At 43.5% G+C, this 19,620-nt stretch overlaps 1 protein-coding gene across 4 annotated transcripts in view; it reads right to left on the reverse strand.

The window, feature by feature from the left end:
• The window catches only part of IFIH1 (interferon induced with helicase C domain 1), a 52,371-nt gene that overhangs the window by 19,720 nt on the left and 13,031 nt on the right, over window positions 1–19,620 (reverse strand). For 3 of the 4 annotated variants that reach the window (XM_042860793.2, XM_008178459.4, XM_065560722.1), the window contains exons 2-4: window positions 12,985–13,141; window positions 9,890–10,072; window positions 2,841–2,924 (exon numbers count right to left, since the gene is read on the reverse strand). In XM_042860793.2, coding sequence (XP_042716727.2) covers window positions 2,841–2,924; window positions 9,890–10,019 — 214 coding nt within the window. In that variant the 5' untranslated portion in view covers window positions 10,020–10,072; window positions 12,985–13,141. Of the gene's footprint in view, window positions 1–2,840; window positions 2,925–9,889; window positions 10,073–12,984; window positions 13,142–13,873; window positions 14,006–19,620 lie in introns of those variants that run through there. The other variant, XM_042860792.2, reaches the window with a different exon arrangement.

Here is a 19,620-nt window from a genome sequence, read left to right on the forward strand (position 1 = left end):
AGAACTCCCTGTATATGTTCTCAAAGTGCTTACATTCCACAGCAAAGAAAAAGACACTATTTCACTAAACAAAAAACAAACCCCAAATCCCACTCTCATTGTCTGATGAGATCACTGGATGAAGAATTGCAGGGCTTTTAACATCACTGTTACTTATTTTGTGTATAATGTGTCCCATTTTTTGTATCTGATTCCATTAAATAAAACTAAACTCACAGAATTTAATGAACCTTGAGAAAAGACTGCTGATGGAAACATCCGGGTTCCATTTCTAAGTGTTTTTCGCTTGTTTTATCTTTTAGTCTGAGTGCAGTACTATTTGAGCAAAGGAAAATTCACACCAGAGAGTGCTTGGCAGTAGTCATCTAACTATTACTGCTCCGTTTTGAGGAAGTGCATTTGTTTGCTTTCTGCTTGGCTAAATCCAATAGATTAATCATATTGAAACTAGCACTGTATCACCTGTCTGTTTGGTTAACTTTCAATGTCTTGAAATCCTCAAACTAACCTAACCGCTTTAGGAAAATATTTCTCTTTCTTCTGTATCTTTTTTCCTCTCTTTTGATAAACATATAGATTTAATTTTTTTTAAAGAATGTCCTTTATGCAATGTCCTTTTCTCCCAGTTAGCTGTTTCCCTGAAAGGCTCATATGAATTGCTGTGCTGGATCTACTCACACGATCAATATTTCTTGCTTTGCATCCTTTTCCTAACCTCCATTTTTTTTTTTAAAGAAAAATTATCTTTGAATATCAAACTGCCATCAAACCTAAGTGAAGGACAAAAACTTCAGTACAGTAAGACACTACTAGTAAACCACTGATGACAGTATTACAGCGCCCTTGACACTCATGTAAAATACCAAACTTTGTCATTAGCAGGAGGCCTTTCTCTCTCCTTAGCTCTAATATTGGCCTTCACTAGATTTGCTAGATGAGTAAAAACAAACAAACCATAGTTTATCAAGAATTGTGTTAGCAAACATATTTTAATGAACATCTTTTTAAAACCCAACTGTAGACAGAGCAAGCTGTATTTTAGCATGTGTTAACTGGTCCTGGTGAACCCCAGGGCTCACCTTCAACAAGTTAACACATTAATAAAATATTTAAAACCCCTTTTATCCCATACCCTGAGTGATTAATGTTTGTACATTTTGAACATATAAAGCACGATGGCCTGACCCAATGCCCACTGAAGTCAATGGGAATCTTTTCGTAGACTTCAGTTGGTGTTGGACCAGGCCCTATATGAAGGTTTCATATTATTAATATTGGTTTCATAAACGCCTTATGTTGGTTTTATTAGACAGATTGTGTCAGCTGGTTATATCTGGAGACCCAGATTGTTCCCAGCCCCCACACAAAGGGGAGCCGGGGGCAATCTTTATTAGGGTTAGATCCCTGAAGACAAAAGGTTTCCCTTTGATGGCAACCGAGCTCTGCATAGGAAGATCCACAATGATACTTAGGCATTGCTCTGCTCATGTTGCAGCGCTTAACCCCTAGCCACCCGGCTGCCTTGTGAAATTCTCAGCCCCTGAGTTAGGTGCTTAGGCCATGTATTGTATAGGGAGAGTGAGGCACCTAAGGAGGTGAGCCTCAGAAACCAGCAAGCTGAGCAGGGAGCCATCTAAACTAGCCGGGAGTGAAATGCACAGGAAAGGGACAGGTCTTAGGGGCCAGAGCCTCAAAGTTATTTAGGTGCCTAATTCCTATTAATCCTGGCCTTAAGTCCCTTACGGATGGGCCAGAGGCTGGTGCCGCCCTCAAAACAGAGGCCTTTCTCACAAAAAAATCCAGGGGGGAGGGGGAGCCCAAAGAAGAGAGAGTGAGAGAGTGCATATGCACAAGAGCTAAGTGAGTGGGGCACCGGGATGTAGGAGACCCAAGCTCAAATCCCTGCTCTGTCTGATCTTGAGCAGAGACTTGAACCTATCTTCCCCACCTCTCAGGCGAGTGCCTTAACCAGTGGGCTACAGAATCAGTCTCTCTCTGGCCCAATCAATATTTAGTTATTTATACTAAATGGAACAGTCCCAACAAGAGAGATAGAGAGCCACCCCTCAGAATACTCAACAGTCTGCTGGTTAGGGCACTCAGCTGGGATGTGAGAGATGTGTTGGTTCAAGTCCCTGCCCAAGGCATTCCCCCTCTTAGTTTGAAAATCTTGCTGTGGGTCCTCTGGGACTAGGGCGCTGAGGAGCTGGCTAGCTGTGGGGTGGAGTCAGCAATTAGTCAGCTTTGCAAACGTTGACTAGCAGAAACTTAGGTGTCTAGGGGACATAGGTGGCAGCTGAGCAGTGATTTTGTGAATGTCAGTGGTGCCTAAATGTTGGATGTATGTGCCTAAATACCTTTGTGTAGCTGGCTCTAAGTGATTTAGGAACACAAGTCTCTCTAATTTTCAGTGGAACTTGTTCTTCTAAAGTCACACAGCTGCTCCTGAAAAATCTTGTCTCTAGCCCTTAGATCCTTCAAAACATAACCAGTCAAAGTGCTGCTAAAACTTGTTCCCTCTCACTGCCTTATTCACGGGCTGAGCACAAACTGACTCTCTTTTCCGGGATGCACTTTACTTTGACGGAAGTTGCAGAAAAGGCAAGTGATGAATTACTTTATGGCACGTCGCATATTGTTAGGCATTTATATTATGGAAGAGCCCAGAGGACCCAGTCAGGATCCAACTGTGTTACGTGAAACTGGAGTCCTTGCCCCAAAGAGCTCACGGACTAAGCTGGAGCTCACAATGAAACCATCATTCTTGGTACAGAACACTCCATGTGCTTGCTCCGATACATCTTATTTCACGCTTACTAGAATATATAAAGAAATCGTACCTGAATCACCACTTGTGGCGCTACTGTGTCCCATGCTTTCATTTAAGCAACTGACACTTGCATCTGGCAAACTGACATCAGACTCTGTAAAAGATAACATTAAAAATAAATCTAAATGTTTTATGACATAAGAATATTTCCCTGCGTGCTTGTAGTTAACACTGTATTTCAACAAAGGCATGCCAAAAAGCTGAGGGGAGCTCCAAGTTATGTTAGCTGCAGCAACAGGCTGTGGTGGCTGACAATCTAGAGGAGAACCAAGCATTCAGTCCTGCTCCCTATACCAAGGCTGTGGTGCGCAGGAAGGAGAGGTGTAGATAGTATAGAATCAGCTATGCCATAGGAGGATTCCATACTGTCAGAGGGAATGCTTGCCTACCCCTATAGGGCAATTTTCCAGCTTTAAGAGTCCAAAGTGGCCAGACCCAGGCCCAGCATTTAGCTTTGCGTGAACTGGAAGAAGAACTGCTGTGGTAACCTGTAGAGATGCCCATCTCCCAATAAATCTAAAGACTTTGTGGTTTGCAAACTGTAGGCGTAAAAATGATTCCTTGGGAGACCTATTTTGACACTTTAGGCTACAGACATAACCAGACAATAACAGAATACAGAAAGTTGAAGTTAAACATGAATGTGCTAGGACCTCAAATTTCTTTAAAGTGTACAGGAAGTTCACCAGCCCTTTCTGGTCTAATTTATTACTTTCAAAACTGACAGTCATAAAAATCATTTACATATGTATCCTGCACTCCCAAAGCTGACACAACATATCTTGTCAGATTTCTTAATGTTTTTTCTTGGGGTTTATCTTGTTGAAATATATAAATATAAAAACAGCAAGGACTAACAAGTTACAGAAGTTTACTGTGACAAATCTAACTTCCAATAAGACTTGCTTGTAAGCCTCTTATTAACAAACTCAATACCTGGATTTGCTTTTCCTTGCCAGCTTGCCAAACAATGAGGTATCAAGAGACAAAATGAGCTTTCCTTCTTGGGTATTACTATTACCAGTCAGAAAGGCTACATAGGTCAGTTCAGTCACTACAACCTAACTGCCTTTAATTGACTTCTACAGGTGTAACTGATTGGAACTTAGTAAAATTAAAAAAAAAATCTATTATTTCTATTACAGTACCATCCAGAGGCCCTAATCTAGTCTGGTGCCCCACTGTGCTTGCAGTTATGTAAGCATATATGAAGACATGGCTCCTCTCCTACAGAGCTTAAGACAAAATTTCATTTTATTAATTTTAAACCTAAAATTTCAGTCTAAAAACTAAGTGAAAATCTTATACTTACACAGTATTGTTCCACAGGGTCCGAAAGCACTCTATTGACTACACTTATATCTGGCCATGTCACTTTGGTTACCACTGAGGTGAAACATGGCTAAAGCACAGCACACAACACCACTGACTTACAGTGATAGCATACAAGTTATACCAAAGATTGTTAATAGTTCATCTCATTTTCCTTGACTCCTGAAAATAATGTTGTTGCTACTCTAATAGAGGCATGTGCTCAAGTGTTTGCAGGATCAGGGCCTTAGCAATTAAATGTACTTTGTAGTTGTAATCATACTACAACTTGTTAAGGCAAGTGTATTTTCTCCAAAAAAATGTTAAAGAGACTCCTTCAACATGAAATCTACGTTTCTGAAACTGTATTTAACTCAATTTGATACTACATGTGCACCTGAATCCCCCTGGCTTTTTTTTTGGGCGGGGGGGGGGTTGTATTTTAACAATCATATTTCATACCTATCTGTTTCTGCATGGAAGAGTAGGGACACTGACTAACAATAGCCATAAAAGGAAAAAAAGTGAAAACGACTATATACCAAGGGCTGCCAAATGAATAAAGTATGAAAACTGAAAAAAGGAAAAGAAATGTTCCCTTCAACTCTTTTTCAGCCAATGTAATCTTAGGTATTATTTGTATCTATAGAAGATTTAAAAACAAGCAAGCAAAAAAAAAAAAAAAAAAAAAAAATTCAGCCAGAAGTGACTTTTACATTGGTGCCTTTTAAGTAGCACAACTAAAAAAGTCTTTTCATGTCGTTTAACGGCAAAGAGGTAACATTTAACCTACTAAACAATTTCCAAATAAAACTAGAAAGTGACAATTATGTTATACCTGCTAGAAGACTTGAACACTGCAATGAAAGTTTTCAGAGTAGCAATGAAAATCTCTGGTATGACAGACTCATTTCAATGTTTAGCACGCCCTCTGCTGGAGGACAACGATATGGCAGAATTAAATTATAAACTTGACAGTATGGTCAGATTTTCAAAAAGGCTCAACTATTTTGGTGTCTAAATGGATGAAGAACTTTTTCTGAAACATCTAGCCCACATGACCTGATTCCCTACTGCCTTGCAGCTTTTTTATGTTATTTCCATCTGTGCAAAGTGAGTGCAAAGCAAGTGTAGAAAACTACCAAGTTCAGAGGGTAGTGTGTGCATCTACTTTGCACAGGTTTAAATGACTAGGCAGTAGTCAAGATGCAAGGCAGTAGAACACCAGGCCAATACTACCTATTAGTAGGTTTTCAATGAATAATCCATTGTTACTCATATACATGTGTCCTGCTGTAGTCAACAAATAATCCACATAACAAAATGATCATTAATAATAAAAGCTTCTGTTAAAAAAATGAGATCTAGCACTTCCTGGATAAAGAGAAGTTACACTTGCTTCTGAGAATGGTACCTTTTAAATATATGATACAAGCATACTGGTGAGAAATGTGTAGGGGGAGAAGTAATCTGTTTCATGGTCAGCATGTCCCAGGGACTACATGACAGCTTGGTCTTGCTCTCTTTTAAGCAAGTTTTAGTGCCCTTGAAAGGTGGCTGATTACCAGAAATTAATCCTCTTATTTGTCCACAGAACAAATAAAATAGAGGCAACTGCAGAGCAATCTTTAACTTTGTCCTGGAGAGCCACCATCAATATCTACTCTTGATCTGTCTTCTCTGATGAGACCACCACCAAGGGCACAAGCACTGATGGCTGCTTTGTGATGTGAACTCCTGTCACTGGGGCCTGGAGTGAGTCTACCAACCACTCCATTCAGGCGTTCAAAATGGCCACTATAATCTGGTCTAACTTCTAGTGAGTGACCGGACAAGAAAGGCTCTACATTCCCAGTGAAGAGATCAGCTGCTCCATTATGGGTGTAGGTTTTCTGGCACAACCCTAAGGGCAGCACCAAAATCTGGCCCTAAAAAAATGTTAATATATTCTCTGTGCTAACATTTAAATCGCAAGCTACAGTATAAAACCCTCCCTCAAGAGAATCCATTAGAAGAGAAATGAAAGAGAACTCATTTTCCAAAATGAAAGAGGGTTTTTCAGGTGAAAGAAGAGTAACATTCTCTATTTTAAAATTGTGGTCATTTTCATAAATTACTTTAAAAAAAACAGTATACCTTCCCCAAATGATCAAAACAAAGAGGCTGATATTTCGACCATTTTCATCAGCCTTGTTATCCTTCCCTCAGAGTGCTTGTTGTGCCCTACTCTTCACTGCTCCTTACAAAGCCTTTTACACCCACTTTGCACAGACAGAAATGATTGCACATGTAGTGCAAGACAGTGGAGAATAAGGTCCCTTGTGCTTTTGATAAAATGGAAAAGAGCACCCCTTTGTGCTACATTATACTGGGAAATACACCTAAAGTGTGGAACACATGGACAAACATAATGGAGAAAGTATTGGAATCAAAATGTAAATGATCTTGTAAACCTAATTAGCTGGACTGCAATATTAAAACAATGTGAGGCATTTCTAACATGAGGGAATCAGAGAATCATTTGTAAGACATATTTGAAACCTCCCTTTTCAAAATGAATGCAGTGGAATCAATTTATAGTGAACTCAGATGTAAGGTTGGATTTTCAAAAGAGCTCAATGCTCAATGGCCATATGTCACAATGGGAGCAGCTGGGTGGAAATTAGTTTTGAAAATCTGGCCCATAGTGCAAAACTTGGATGTATAGGTTCCAATCTGTGTGTGGAGGGGAAGGTGGGGTGGAAAACAGGGTACAGTAGCTACTTCCCCATTCTCCATCCCTATGGAAGTGTCTTATAGAACTTATCTTTCTATAGCATAATTAATGTCAATCAACATAACTGTATGGAAAATAGATCTTGTCAAACAAAACTGAAATTGTTTTTAAGGAGACTGGGTGAGAGATGCTACAATGCAAAGCCCTACCAAGGTTACTCGGTCACGATTGGTGCTGCACCCACCAGGCGTGAGTCACGAGGACTTCTGGGGGCACATCTCATGTTCTCTGTGCTGCACTAAATGGAGCTGCTCTATGATTCTTTTCCAATTAATTATGGGAGAATTTGTCTGTCTTTCTGGGAACATGGGAAGGAACCAAGGGCAGACACTGGAAAACTATCACCACTCAAGTGATTCAGCCTGTGTCCTCACTGTGAAGTGGGTCATTTACCAGCCTGAGTGAAAGCGAAACCCAGGCTGTAACCCACACCCTCATCTGGGTCAGATAGCCCAGATTAAAATCACCACTAAAGAGAGCGGTTGTTGTGTGTGGATGGAAGGGAGGTTAGGGGCAACACCCAGAAAAGAGCAAAGGCTAACTCTGCATGGAAACATAACCAGGCTCAGGGAATGTCGTTGTGTCCGGGCCCTGTTCGGGAAAGACCCTTACTTAGGGCTTGTCTACACTTAACTTTTATAGCGCTCTAACTTGTTGGCTCAGGGGGGTGATTTTTCAACTTTAAAGCACTAGTGTAGACAGGCTCCGAGCGCTGGGAACTACACTCTCAGCGCTTGGAGCTAATCCACTCGTGGAGGTGGATTACCAAGAGCGCTGGGAGAGCGCTCGCATGCAACCATGTTCGCACTTCAAAGCACTGCCGCGGGAGCATTCCCATGACAGCACTTTGAAGTTTCCAGTGTAGGCATACCCTTAGAGTGAAAGGGAATTCAATCTGATCAGTTCAGTACTTGGCATGTTTTTTATGTAGTGTGACAGACCCAGACCAGTGGGGTACAGGAGTCTGGTAGAGGGCAAATATACTGGTCACTGGATGAGTAGTTTTCTGTTCCCTGAGTGACCAGAGAAGGGGCTGCACTAGAGTAATCAGGAACCTGCTAGAACCAGTTAAGGCAGGCAGGCTAATTAGGACACCTGGAGCCAATTAAGAAGCTGCTAGAATCAATTAAGGCAGGCTAATCAGGGCACCTGGGTTTTAAAAGGAGCTCACTTTAGTTTGTGGTGCAAGGAGCTGAGAGGGTGTGCTGTGGGAGGACTGAGGAGCACAAGTGTTATCAGACACCAGGAGAAAGGTCCTGTGGTGAGAATAAGGAAGGTGTTTGGAGGAGTCCATGGGGAAGTAGCCCAGGGAGTTGTAGCTGTCATGCAGCTGTTACAGGAGGCACTATAGACAGCTGCAGTCCACAGGGCCCTGGGCTGGAACCCGGAGTAGAGGGTGGGCCTGGGTTCCCCCCAAACCTCCCAATTGACCTGGACTGTGGGTTCTTCCAGAGGGGAAGGTCTCTGGGCTGTTCCCCAACCCACATGGTGAATCTCTGAGGCAAGAAAATCTGCCAATAAGCGCAGGACCCACCAAGATAGAGGAGGAACTTTGTCACAGTAGGTCAATCTACCAGTTACTTTAAAACAAAACACTTTGTGATATATTGTTTATATTATGTTAGACAAAAAAGTAGCTGTTTTGTTACCCTTGTCCAAGGGTTACAGTTTTCAGAGCCAAGTCCCTCTTTGCCTTACTCATATGAGAAGCTCCATTAAAATCCCTGTTTGGATCAGCACATATGGAGCAAGGCAGGCAGGATTTATCTTGACCATTATCATTACTATCAACATGGGCTCTATCTGAACCTGTAACAGATGTGAAAGTCTTCCAAGATCACAAGCTTACGTTTGAATAATCAGATCCCATATGGACCTGTACCGCTGCTATTTATGGTTCAAGGCACATTTTTCAAAAATGAATTCACATATATAATGGGAATATAAGTAATTAAAAATGTTATTTCTGATTCTGTGTTTGTACATGATCTAATAAGGTAAGTTTGATTATGTTGTTTTTGGTGTAAAGAAAACATTTGCCCTTAAAAAGCTGTTAGACAATTACTGGCAAAAGCCCTAGTGGAGACACAATTATACTAGCATAAAAGTACTTCTGCCAGTATAAGCTGCCCCTACATCAGGAGGGTTTTCCAGTATAGTTACAGTAGTATAACCATACAAGCAAACCTTTTCTAATGTAGACCTGGCCTGATTTAACCTGAAATCTGTGATAATTGTTGAACCTATATGAGAATTATACATTTATTCAAACAACATCTTAACACTGGTTTTCAAATAGTTTTAAAATATTTTATTACAAACAGGAGGAAGACCAATACTGATGCTCTTTTTATTAAATGTGAGCAAATCACGAAGGCCATGCTAAAGTAGCAAATCCTAGATATTCACTATAAACCTGCACTGGTTCCATGGGAGTGACCCCTGCTCCATGGGAACAGCAGGTAGGAGTGCTGCAGATTGCTTTGGCACAGGTCCCCCTGAGCCATTCTGTCTTGTGCAAGCAAGATGGTTCCTGGACCCCCTACTGATGCCTTAAGGGAGATTTTTCTCCAGTTGTGTTTAATCAGTTAAAGTGTGGCTGTTTTTAGTCATGCCTTAGCCCACTGCATCTCTCATTGAATTCAAGTGACGGTTTTACCTAAGGACAGAACAAAGACTGCAGAATTTGGCCCAAAGTGGATAAGCAGTTGTTTATATTACTGTAAATATGCAGTGGGGAGTAGGGTGGGAATTTACCACTTCCACCAGGGTGTACTTTCTCCTTTTCACTTATGCCCTCAGCAGTGCTAATAGCATACATTCAGTAAACTGAAATTTCTAACCTACAGAGAACTTACTTGAAACAACTCTATCTCTGATATTTTACAGATCTTGGTTTCAGCTACTCCTAATTCCTGAAGTTTTGTCATGTCATGTGACATGCTAGAACAAAATACTCATTATTACATTACCTGAAACTACAGAAGCGTCTTCAAAAGATGTTCCTAATATAATGCTCTCACTGGCCAGACTATCATTCATTTCATCACTCTGCTTCAGCTCCTCTCCCACTTCAGAGGCCAACGGCTCTTCAGCTTCCATGGCCTCATCTGTAGTAGCTGGCTGCTTGATCCCATTTTCTTTGTTTTCTGTTTCTAGAAAAGTAATAGAATTTGAACTGCATCACAAAACAAGCTGTTTTCACTGAAACGTGCAGCCCACTCTCCAAACGCAGGCAACTAAACAGAAAGTCTAATCTCATATTTGCACGTCTGAGTCAGCACATAAAGGCATAAACGTCCTAAGTGTTGACCTGAGGGTCAAAATATAGGATTTAGATGATTTCTTCAGATACCTACACTGGAAAATTGGACTCACTGTGTTTATAATACTTAATGCCACCATTTCTAGGGGGGAAAAAAACAAAAATGTTTGATCTGTTTAGGTCTGAAAATAAAATAATGGGCCAGATTCTGCTTTCTATTATATTTGTATATCCTTGCTGAAGTCAATGGAGTTGCATGGACATAAAGGCGAGCAGGATTCATCCTGTGTTATAATGTGGGTCCATAAATCCAGAAAACATAATAGAGGGTTTGGCCTAACAATGTTCTGTCATTGTTCTGCATTCTTTTCAATGCAAAGACCATCCCTCTTTTAGACTCAACCCTTGCGGTACTTTTAGTTTTCAGTGTGGGTACACTGAATGCATAAAAGTTGGAATATTCGTCAGTAATAACAAAGCAGTTAGATAAATTACATATGAGTGCTCTACACAGAAACACTGGAGAAAACTGCACTCCAGGGTTTTCCACTTTTGTTCATTTATTTAAATTTTTGTTTTTAAAAAGTGGCCTTGTTTTGCAGGATTATCAAATTACTAAGTTTCTCTTATTTTGAGTTTTTTTTCACACCTTGTCTTTTTCTGCATACAACTTCAAGAAGCCATTTTCCATTAACAAGTCATTTGGGATCAGAGAGCAGAGAGACAAAATTTTGCCACCTCTTTTTTTCTTACAATGTTCTTGACTACACACCAACGACAGAGGGCCTTTTAGAGTGCTGGATGTCCTTACAATTGTGGAGACATATACAAAAAGGTGGGCAGGTCAACCCCCTCAGAGGGTCCATCATCCACTCTCACCATATCCTACATGCACACAGCATTCCTGACATGGGAAAATATTTTTTTGGTGATAGCAGCATGATGGACTTACTGCATGCTATTCTGTGTAATGTCTTGTTGAGGCCTGCATTAGCCCAGGTTACTGAATAAAGCGCTAAGACTCAGGGCAAGTCTACACTATAAACTTGCAACTGTGCAGCTGCACCAATGCAGCTGTAGTGCTGCTGGTGAAGATGCTCTAAGCCGAGGGGAGAGAGCTCTCCCATTGGCTTAGTAACTCCACCTCATAGACTTTAAGGTCAGAAGGGACCATTATGATCATCTAGTCTGACCTCCTGCACAACGCAGGCCACAGAATCTCACCCACCCACTCCTGTAACAAACCCCTAACCTATGTCTCAGTTACTGAAGTCCTCAAATCGTGGGAAAAGCGGTAGCTATGTTGGCGGAAGAAGCTCTCCTGCTGACATAGTGCTGTGTACACATTGTGGGGTAAAGTTAGTATAACAGCGTTGCTCAGGGGTGTGGATTTTTCACACTACTGAGCGATGTAGTTATACCAAAGTGTGTAGTGTAGACTGGCCTCAACAGTGCACCGAATAACAGCCTTTTTCAACTTTTTACCTTGCACAGTATCTGCACAGAGCAACGTTAAAGCTGAAGGTTCAGAAATCTGCAGTTTGTACACAAACAACTTAATACTCTAATTTACATATTTGAGGAATATGCATTACATTGTTTACATAAACAACAGCAAGTGTCCTGATTACTAGAAGTTAAGTCAGACAAAGCTGCTGCATAGAATGAACTTTAGGAACACAGGAACAAATATGCTGCTAGCTGGCTCTGGCATCAACTTGGGTTGACTCCTTGATGCTCTGTCCTGGTTGCAACCTGTCCTGTACTGGGGGCAGGACTGTGGTTGGGTTGCTAGTCCCTGATACTAGCTGCTGCTTGCCCTGGGCTGAGAGGGGGATCTGGCTGCTTCCTGCTATTAGTAGCGAGGTGCCCCTTAGAGGCCTAGAAGATTCTAATCATAGCCTTACCAGGTGAAGTCCTATGTGCTAACTATAGACAAACCCCCTGAGCCAGTGTCTCCTCAGCTCTTCAAACGGGGAAGCTGAAGCTGCCATGGGGGGACAGTTCAAAAAACTGATGAAAAAACAGGACCTTCCTGGCTGAACCGGAGACTTTACAAATCTGGTACTAAACTTCTAAAAGTCCCCAAAACTTCTAAAATGTCCCAGCGTGTGCTGAGTACTGATCTAAATCCTGGAACAGATATCTGAGATGCTGCTTCTTTTTTAGCTGTTGAAGAATCCTGGTCAGCAATCTGGAAAGGATGATCTTAAAACATGACAATCATTCTGTGGTAGTACGAATAGTTAATAGCAGCTGAAACACTAAAGCCCTCTCAATTGTGTCATTTACATGAATGAATGAATTATTTGTTTACTCTAATGTATTTAACATCTGAAACCTCTGATTGTCTTACCCATACAGGAGATCTTCAAGAGTACATGCATCTGTAATTAGGGGTTCTTAGGAAGACACAAACCTTTCTGTTGTGCAAGAAACCTGAAACTGTCAGTTTGTGTTTATCAAAAACCATTTTCAGAATGCCTTTGTGCTGAAAATTACATGGATTTTAAAAATACTGTATTCAAAACAAAGTTAATAAAAGTTGGCTGGAAAATATGCAACTGAATTATAATTTAAGTAGTTAATCTTCACTAAATTTGTCATTTGTCTGGTTATGTGTTGAAAAATCAGTCAGTAAGTAAAAAATTAAGAGCCTTATCCTGACACCTTTATATAAGTAATCCTTAAATAAGTAGTCCCACTGAAGTGAATTCTGGAATTGGGCCCAAAGACTTAGTACAGGCACAAAAAGCAAAGCTGGCGAAAAGTCATAATTTAAACTAGTGAAATAACAATTACCTGGTACATTTCCACTTAGTTCATCTGCAAGGTCTCCATGCTTAGTTTCACGCAGGACAGCCAAAAATTGAGAGAACCAATCTTTCTTCTTTATTATTCTACTTAACAACTCCCGTGCACCTTCCCTATCTCCACGATTTTCAGTTGCAGCTAAGATCTGGTTAAAATAGAAGGAGAAAACAAATCCTCAAAGTAAGATTAAAACCTCAGAACAATTTTTTTTAAAAAAGAAGGCTTAAACAACATAGTAAAGACAAAATATACAGAACTCTGTTGTTTTTTTTCTTGAAGTCTGAATACATACAGATATAGATAAAAATACAAAACAGGTGAGTGTAGTGTAGACGCGATAAATCGATCCCCGATCGCTCTCCCAGCGACTGCTGAACTCCAGCTCGGCGAGAGGCAGAAGCAAAGTCAACAGGGGAGCGGTGGCCGTCGATCCCACGCCACGAGGACGTGAAGTAAGTGATTCTAAGTCTATCTAAAATACGTCGACTTCAGCTACGCTAGTCTCGTAGCTGAAGTTGTGTATCTTAGATCGATTTCTCCCCCACCCTTCCCCCAGTGTAGACCAGGCCTTAGTTTGTGAGGTCCGGCATCAAACAATGATTTCTTTGCAACTGTCTGACTAGTGGTATATTTGAAGGTAGGTGGTATAAATAAAGGCTGAAATAAAGAGGTACTGAAGTTGCAGATCCTACTGGCTGCAGGCTGAACCCATGGTATGACCACATTCTGTGGCATGCACGTGCACGCACACACACCCCTCCCCTTAACTGAGAGATGGATCACATGGACCTCCTCTCCTCTTTCACAGTTGGGGGGCCATATTTCTTCCCATTTACAGTTGTATAACATCTCCATCACAACTAAAGCAATTGCTTACATGGAACAATGTATGCATTTTAGCTTGGTGGGTGAAAGTTAATCATAATGTCCAACGTTACTCTTTTCCTTTCTTTTCCCCAGCCTCATCTGTAGATCTTAGAGGCTTTTGTGCTAGCCAGCAGAAAGGGCCTTTTCCATTTGCTAGAGAGAATTGGTTGCCCCCCAATCCTCCTCAGTCTGATCACATGAAGATTACAGTTCAGTCTGATGGTGATCACTCAGCTTTGAAATCTGCAATGGTGGCAAACAGGGATGTGTTCTGGCACCAACACTCTTTGGTATCTAGGGGTCATCAAATGAAATTAATAGGCAGCAGGTTTAAAACAAATAAAAGGAAGTTCTTCTTCACGCAGCGCACAGTCAACTTGTGGAACTCCTTACCTGAGAAGGTTGTGAAGGCTAGGACTATAACAGAGTTTAAAAGAGAACTGGATAAATTCATGGTGGTTAAGTCCATTAATGGCTATTAGCCAGGACGGGTAAGGAATGGTGTCCCTAGACTCTATCTGTCAGAGGATGGAGATGGATGGCAGGAGAGAGATCACTTGATCATTGCCAGTTAGATTCACTCCCTCTGGGGCACCTGGCATTGGCCACTGTCGGTAGACAGGATACTGGGCTAGATGGACCTTTGGTCTGACCCGGAACTGCCTTTCTTATGTTCTTATGTTATGTATATTCTTCTCTCTGCCGCTTTGTCATGCTTTTTCATCTAGCAAACTGAGGGTGTACATCACCATACAAGATCAGATGGAAAACTCTACAACATTGTGCATCTAGCAAAATTAAACACCTGCTTACAAGAGAACTTTTTAGCTGATGATGGAATACTTGTCACACATGGCGAAGAGGCGCTCCAGCAACTTTGAATATAGTAGAACCTCAGATTTATGAACACCAGAGTCACGAACTGACCAGTCAACCACACACTTAATTTAGAAGTAGGCAATCAGGCAGCGGCAGAGACAAAAAAACCCAAATACAGTACAGTACTGTGTTAAACGTAAACTACTAAAAATAAAGGAAAAGGAGCATTTTTCTTCTGCATAGTAAAGTTTCAGCCATCTTAAGTCAATGTTCAGTTGTAAACTTTGGAAAGTACAACCATAATGTTTTGTTCAGTTCTGAACAACCTGCATTCTTGAGGTGTTCGTAATTCTGAGGTTCTACTGTAGCTTTGCACTAGCTTATGATGAATTTGGACTAACCAACAGTCTAAAGAAGATAATGATTCTGACACAAGGTGTATTGACTGCACCAGAAGTTTTAATAGCTAGCACCACACTAGAAGTTGTACACAAATTCTGCTTTCTGAGATCAACTGTATCAGAGATCTTATCTCAAGATGACAAGGTTAATTCTCCCATATGGAAGGCAGGCACCACATTTGAGCAACTGAGCAAGTGTATGTGGGATAGTGAGAAATTAATATTGAACACCAAAATATGGGTCCACTAAATGTGCATTCTGAGCAGGCTGCAGTATGGTGGTGAGACCTGGACTACTTAAAGTAGTCATGAGAAAAAGCTAAATACCTTCCACACCTGCTGTCTTTGCCGTGTTCTAAGTATCAAGTAAGAAACCAAAGTTCCTCACACCAAAATAATTGAGAAAGCAAAATTGCCAAGACTAATCATTATAATCCAACACAGATGTCTTCATTGGCTTAGTTATCTTCACTGGATGAACACATTCCAAAGGATCTCCTGTACAGAGAACTTGCAGATGCTCCAAGGCCACTGGGACAACCTAGGTTCAGATTCAAGGACATTTGCAAGAGGGACGTGAAAACTTTCAGCATCAACACCGCAAGCTGGGAAGATGCAGTTACGCTAGAGGGCTGCACCAGGGAGTTAGAGGTGAAGTTCTATGTACCTATTGGGTTCTGGGAAGTGGGCGGGCTTCCTGCTAAAGGATCTCCCCCCCTCCCCTCCCCCCAGCCTAAGGGGAAGATCTACAGGACCTGAAACCCAACTGATTTTGGGGGGACAACTAATGAGATAACAGGGACGGGAGTCAGGTCAGAGGGTCAAAAGAAGGAAACCTGACGGGGACACCGAGCAGAGAACCCCGGACAGCGCCCACTGCTCCTTAAAGGCGTCAAGGGAGCCAGTGGATGCCGCCCAGAGGAACTCTGCCCGGATACATGAATGGACAGAGGATCAGAAACAGGCCCCACAGTTACAGGAGTCTCCGTTGGTCAACCTCCTCTCCCTGGTTTTATAGATGGCCATTTTAGCCAGAGCCAGGAGGAGGTTGACCAGGAGGTCCCGTGGCTTTGTGGGGCCATGGCTGGGGAGTGCATAGATAAGGAGGTGAGGGGAAACATAACAGAATATTCTTGAGGAGCTGGTATAGGGGCTGCAACCTGGCACACTCCAAATAAATGTGTGAGCCAGGGTCTCCCTCACGCCGCAGAAGGGACAGGTGTCTGGGACAGGGGTAAACCGCGCCAAATACACACTCATGCTCACGGCCCCATGAAGGAGCCGCCAGCTGATATCCCCGGCGGGCCTCGGGACCAGGGTGGAGTATAGGCTGGCCCACCGGGGCTTCTCATCCTCTAGAGGTGGCAGGCGCGGGGCGGGACACGAGGGTGAGGAAGTGAAGGGTGTGGAGCATGAGCATGTATAGGTGTTTCCTTGGCACGGTTTGGAAGTGGACCAGCTGTAGATTGTGTAGCCGGCTCACAGAGAAGGGGCGGGGAGGGCCCGATGAAAAGGTCCGGAGTGGAGGTGGGCGGGGCTCGCCCTCATGCAGGACCCAGTCAAGGTAGGCCCAAGCAGCGGGCGGCAAAGCAGCCCTCACCTCCCGAAGTACGCACCGGAGAGTACAAGGCCTGGAAAGCCCCATACGCCGAGCAAGGGTCAGGGGATCCAGCCAGTCTCCCCGGTCGTAATCCAGGAGGTCTCCGACTCTGGTGATTTCTGTCAGGACCAACCTCTGGCGCACCGAGGGGGACTCCGCCACCTGCACACGGAGCTGGGGATTGTGTAGCAGGGGCTCCGCGAGGAGATCAGCCCCTTCGGTGGCCACCACGGACCTGGTCGCTGAGAACAGTTTCCAGGTCTGGAGGAGGTCCTGGTATTGAAGTCCTATGTAGTGGGGTGGTTACCCTGTCCCTGCCCTGAAGGGCTTAAAACAGCCAGGGAGAGGGTTGTGGCAGGGAAAAGCTAGGCTGATTGGGGAAGTAGCCACAGCTGGGCTATGCCCCAGTCAGGCCCAGCTGGTCCCTATAAAAGGCTGTGAGCCAGAGGCCCATAAAAAGTCTCTCTCTGCGTTCAGATAAAGAAGGGCCTGGCTGCAGGGATCTAGAGACAGGGTACCTGGGTGGAGCAGGGCTGGGGAAAGGCAGAGGAGCTGGTGAGCTCCAGCCTGGAAAGCCCCAGGCTGGGGCCTAGCATTGGGCTAAAAGGTACTGGTGGTTGCAGAGGGCAGTCCAGGGGTAGGCAAAGGCAGCAGGTCCAAACCCAACCTTGCCAGTGATACGTAGGCTGATACTGCAGTCTGCCCCAGGGCGTGGAGGCTAGACAATGACTAGCAGTAGCCGTATACTAAGGCGAGGTGGGGATAGTGGGTTGGGGTTCCCCGGGGAGACGAGACGAGACTGTAAGACTGATGGGTTACTGCCAGGGGGCAGCACCCAGAGAAAAGGGGCACCGGGGTCCTGGGAGGGACACGGGGCCAGCGGGAAGGCAGATCACCGTCCTGCAGAGGGCGCTCCAAGGCTGGCAGAGCTAATTCCCAACAGAGACCAGCAGGAGGTGCTGCAGGAGTGAGTCCTGCACTGCTACACCTAGCAGTGTGCCATCCTCTGACCCTGTGCTTTATCTGTGGCAAGGACTGTACCTCGAGAATTAGCTACTTGCAATGCTACAGCATAACACACAATAACTGTTCTGCTTTGGTGCTTACACTGTCTTTCAAGGCAGATGGTTGCCAAAAAATGAGGATACTTTCTTAAATTACTGCTTAAGCAGACAAGACAATCAAAGGAGATATTATCCCCAATTTACAGATGTGGAGGAATTAAGCGACTTGTGCAAGGTTTCCCAGGAAGTCAGTTGCAGAGCTAGGAACTAAAATATCTCCTGATGCTCAGTCTAGTGATTTAAGTAATTCATCGACTGATAAACAGGCAAAAGCAAACCTATTAAAAGAATGCAACTGAACTTCTCTGTAGCTTTCACTTTCAGATCATTTGTTGAGTTCCCAAACCATACACAGTATTTCCCATATTTATGAGACCACTGGCCATAAAATCCACACTTATTTATTTAGCACAGTGTGCACAGAACTGTACAATTCAGAGAGTAAAGACTGGGGGCTTATCTACACTACAAAATTAGGTTGACAATTTAGGTTGACATACAGCCACCACAGTAATTCAGTCAGGTATTGGTGTTCGCACTACACTCCTTCTGCTGGTGGTGCGTGCCCTCACCAGGAGCACTGGCAATGACTTACGTGGGGCATTGAGGGGCACTAATAGCCAAGTATGGGGCACTGACAGCCAGACTGGGCTCACAGCTGGAGCCCAATGAAAAGCTCAATTTCATAGCAGGCAGCATACCAGCAGTGAAATTGACATTCTTGTCAGTTTCACAGCTTCAGCTGAGGGCCCCACTTCTACTTTGAGCCCTGAAACTGACAAGAACAACAGCCAAGAGTCAATGTAAGTAAGGCAATGTCTACACAGACCCTGCATCGCCCTAATTACACTGACATAAGCGGTGCACCTCTTGTGGAGGTTGGTATTATGTTGGTGTAGCAGGCCACTTACTTCCAGGGAAGTAGCATTCTAGTGTAGACACTGACTTAATTAGGTCCACATAAGCTGCCTTACTGTAACTCTGTAGTGTAGACCAAGCCATGGTTTTCTCCTCAAAAGGCTTACAATCTATGTAAGCCAATCACTTATAATAGATACCAGAGAACCCAAAATATTCCAACCTCAAAATGGTACCTTTTTTACCATACACAGAGAGATTCATTGGTTAGTGGATTATTGTTAAAAGATATAGCAGACATATTCTGAGGAGGAATTTGTATGAAAAGATGGTCATCAGGTGTATTATCAGAGAGGGGCTGTTCCAAGCACAAGACACAGCAAGAAAAAAAAAGGTACAAAATTAACAATTATGGGGTGGGGGGCAGCAGGAATAGGAGAGCAGGAAATAGGAGAGCAAACATGATGCCCGATTTTATAGGGACATTCCCGATTTTGGGGTCTTTTTTAATAGATTCATAGATTCTAGGACTGGAAGGGTCCTCGAGAGGTCATCGAGTCCAGTCCCCTGCCCGCATTCTTATATAGGCTCCTATTACCCACCACCCTGATTTTTCACATTTGCGGTCTGGTCACCACCCTATGTTGCACAAGCGCCAGTTATGAGCAATGGGAGAGGAAGATCAGTTCTGCAGAGGCGTTTTCGCCACCCAGGTCACCTGACGGCTTGTGGGCGGTGGGACCAGAGGCCGGGAAGGCCCATTTCTGTATTTCTCTCCTGGGCTCGCTGCCCGGTGAGGGAGGGAAGGAATCCCAGATGCAGCGCTTCTCCCCTGCGAACGGCTGCTGCGGCGGGGCGGGAATCAGGCGAGCAGCGCTCGGCCTGGGTGAAGCTTTCCTTTGACAGGGAGACGATGAGGCTCGTCCACCCTGCCCGGGAATCCTGCCCCGCACCCCTGCTGCCGGGCAAACAATGCCACGGTACCTGCCTCTCCAGCTCTGTGGGTTAAAGGGGT

Source organism: Chrysemys picta, chromosome 11 (assembly GCF_011386835.1).
Source record: "Chrysemys picta bellii isolate R12L10 chromosome 11, ASM1138683v2, whole genome shotgun sequence".
NCBI lineage: Eukaryota > Metazoa > Chordata > Testudines > Emydidae > Chrysemys > Chrysemys picta.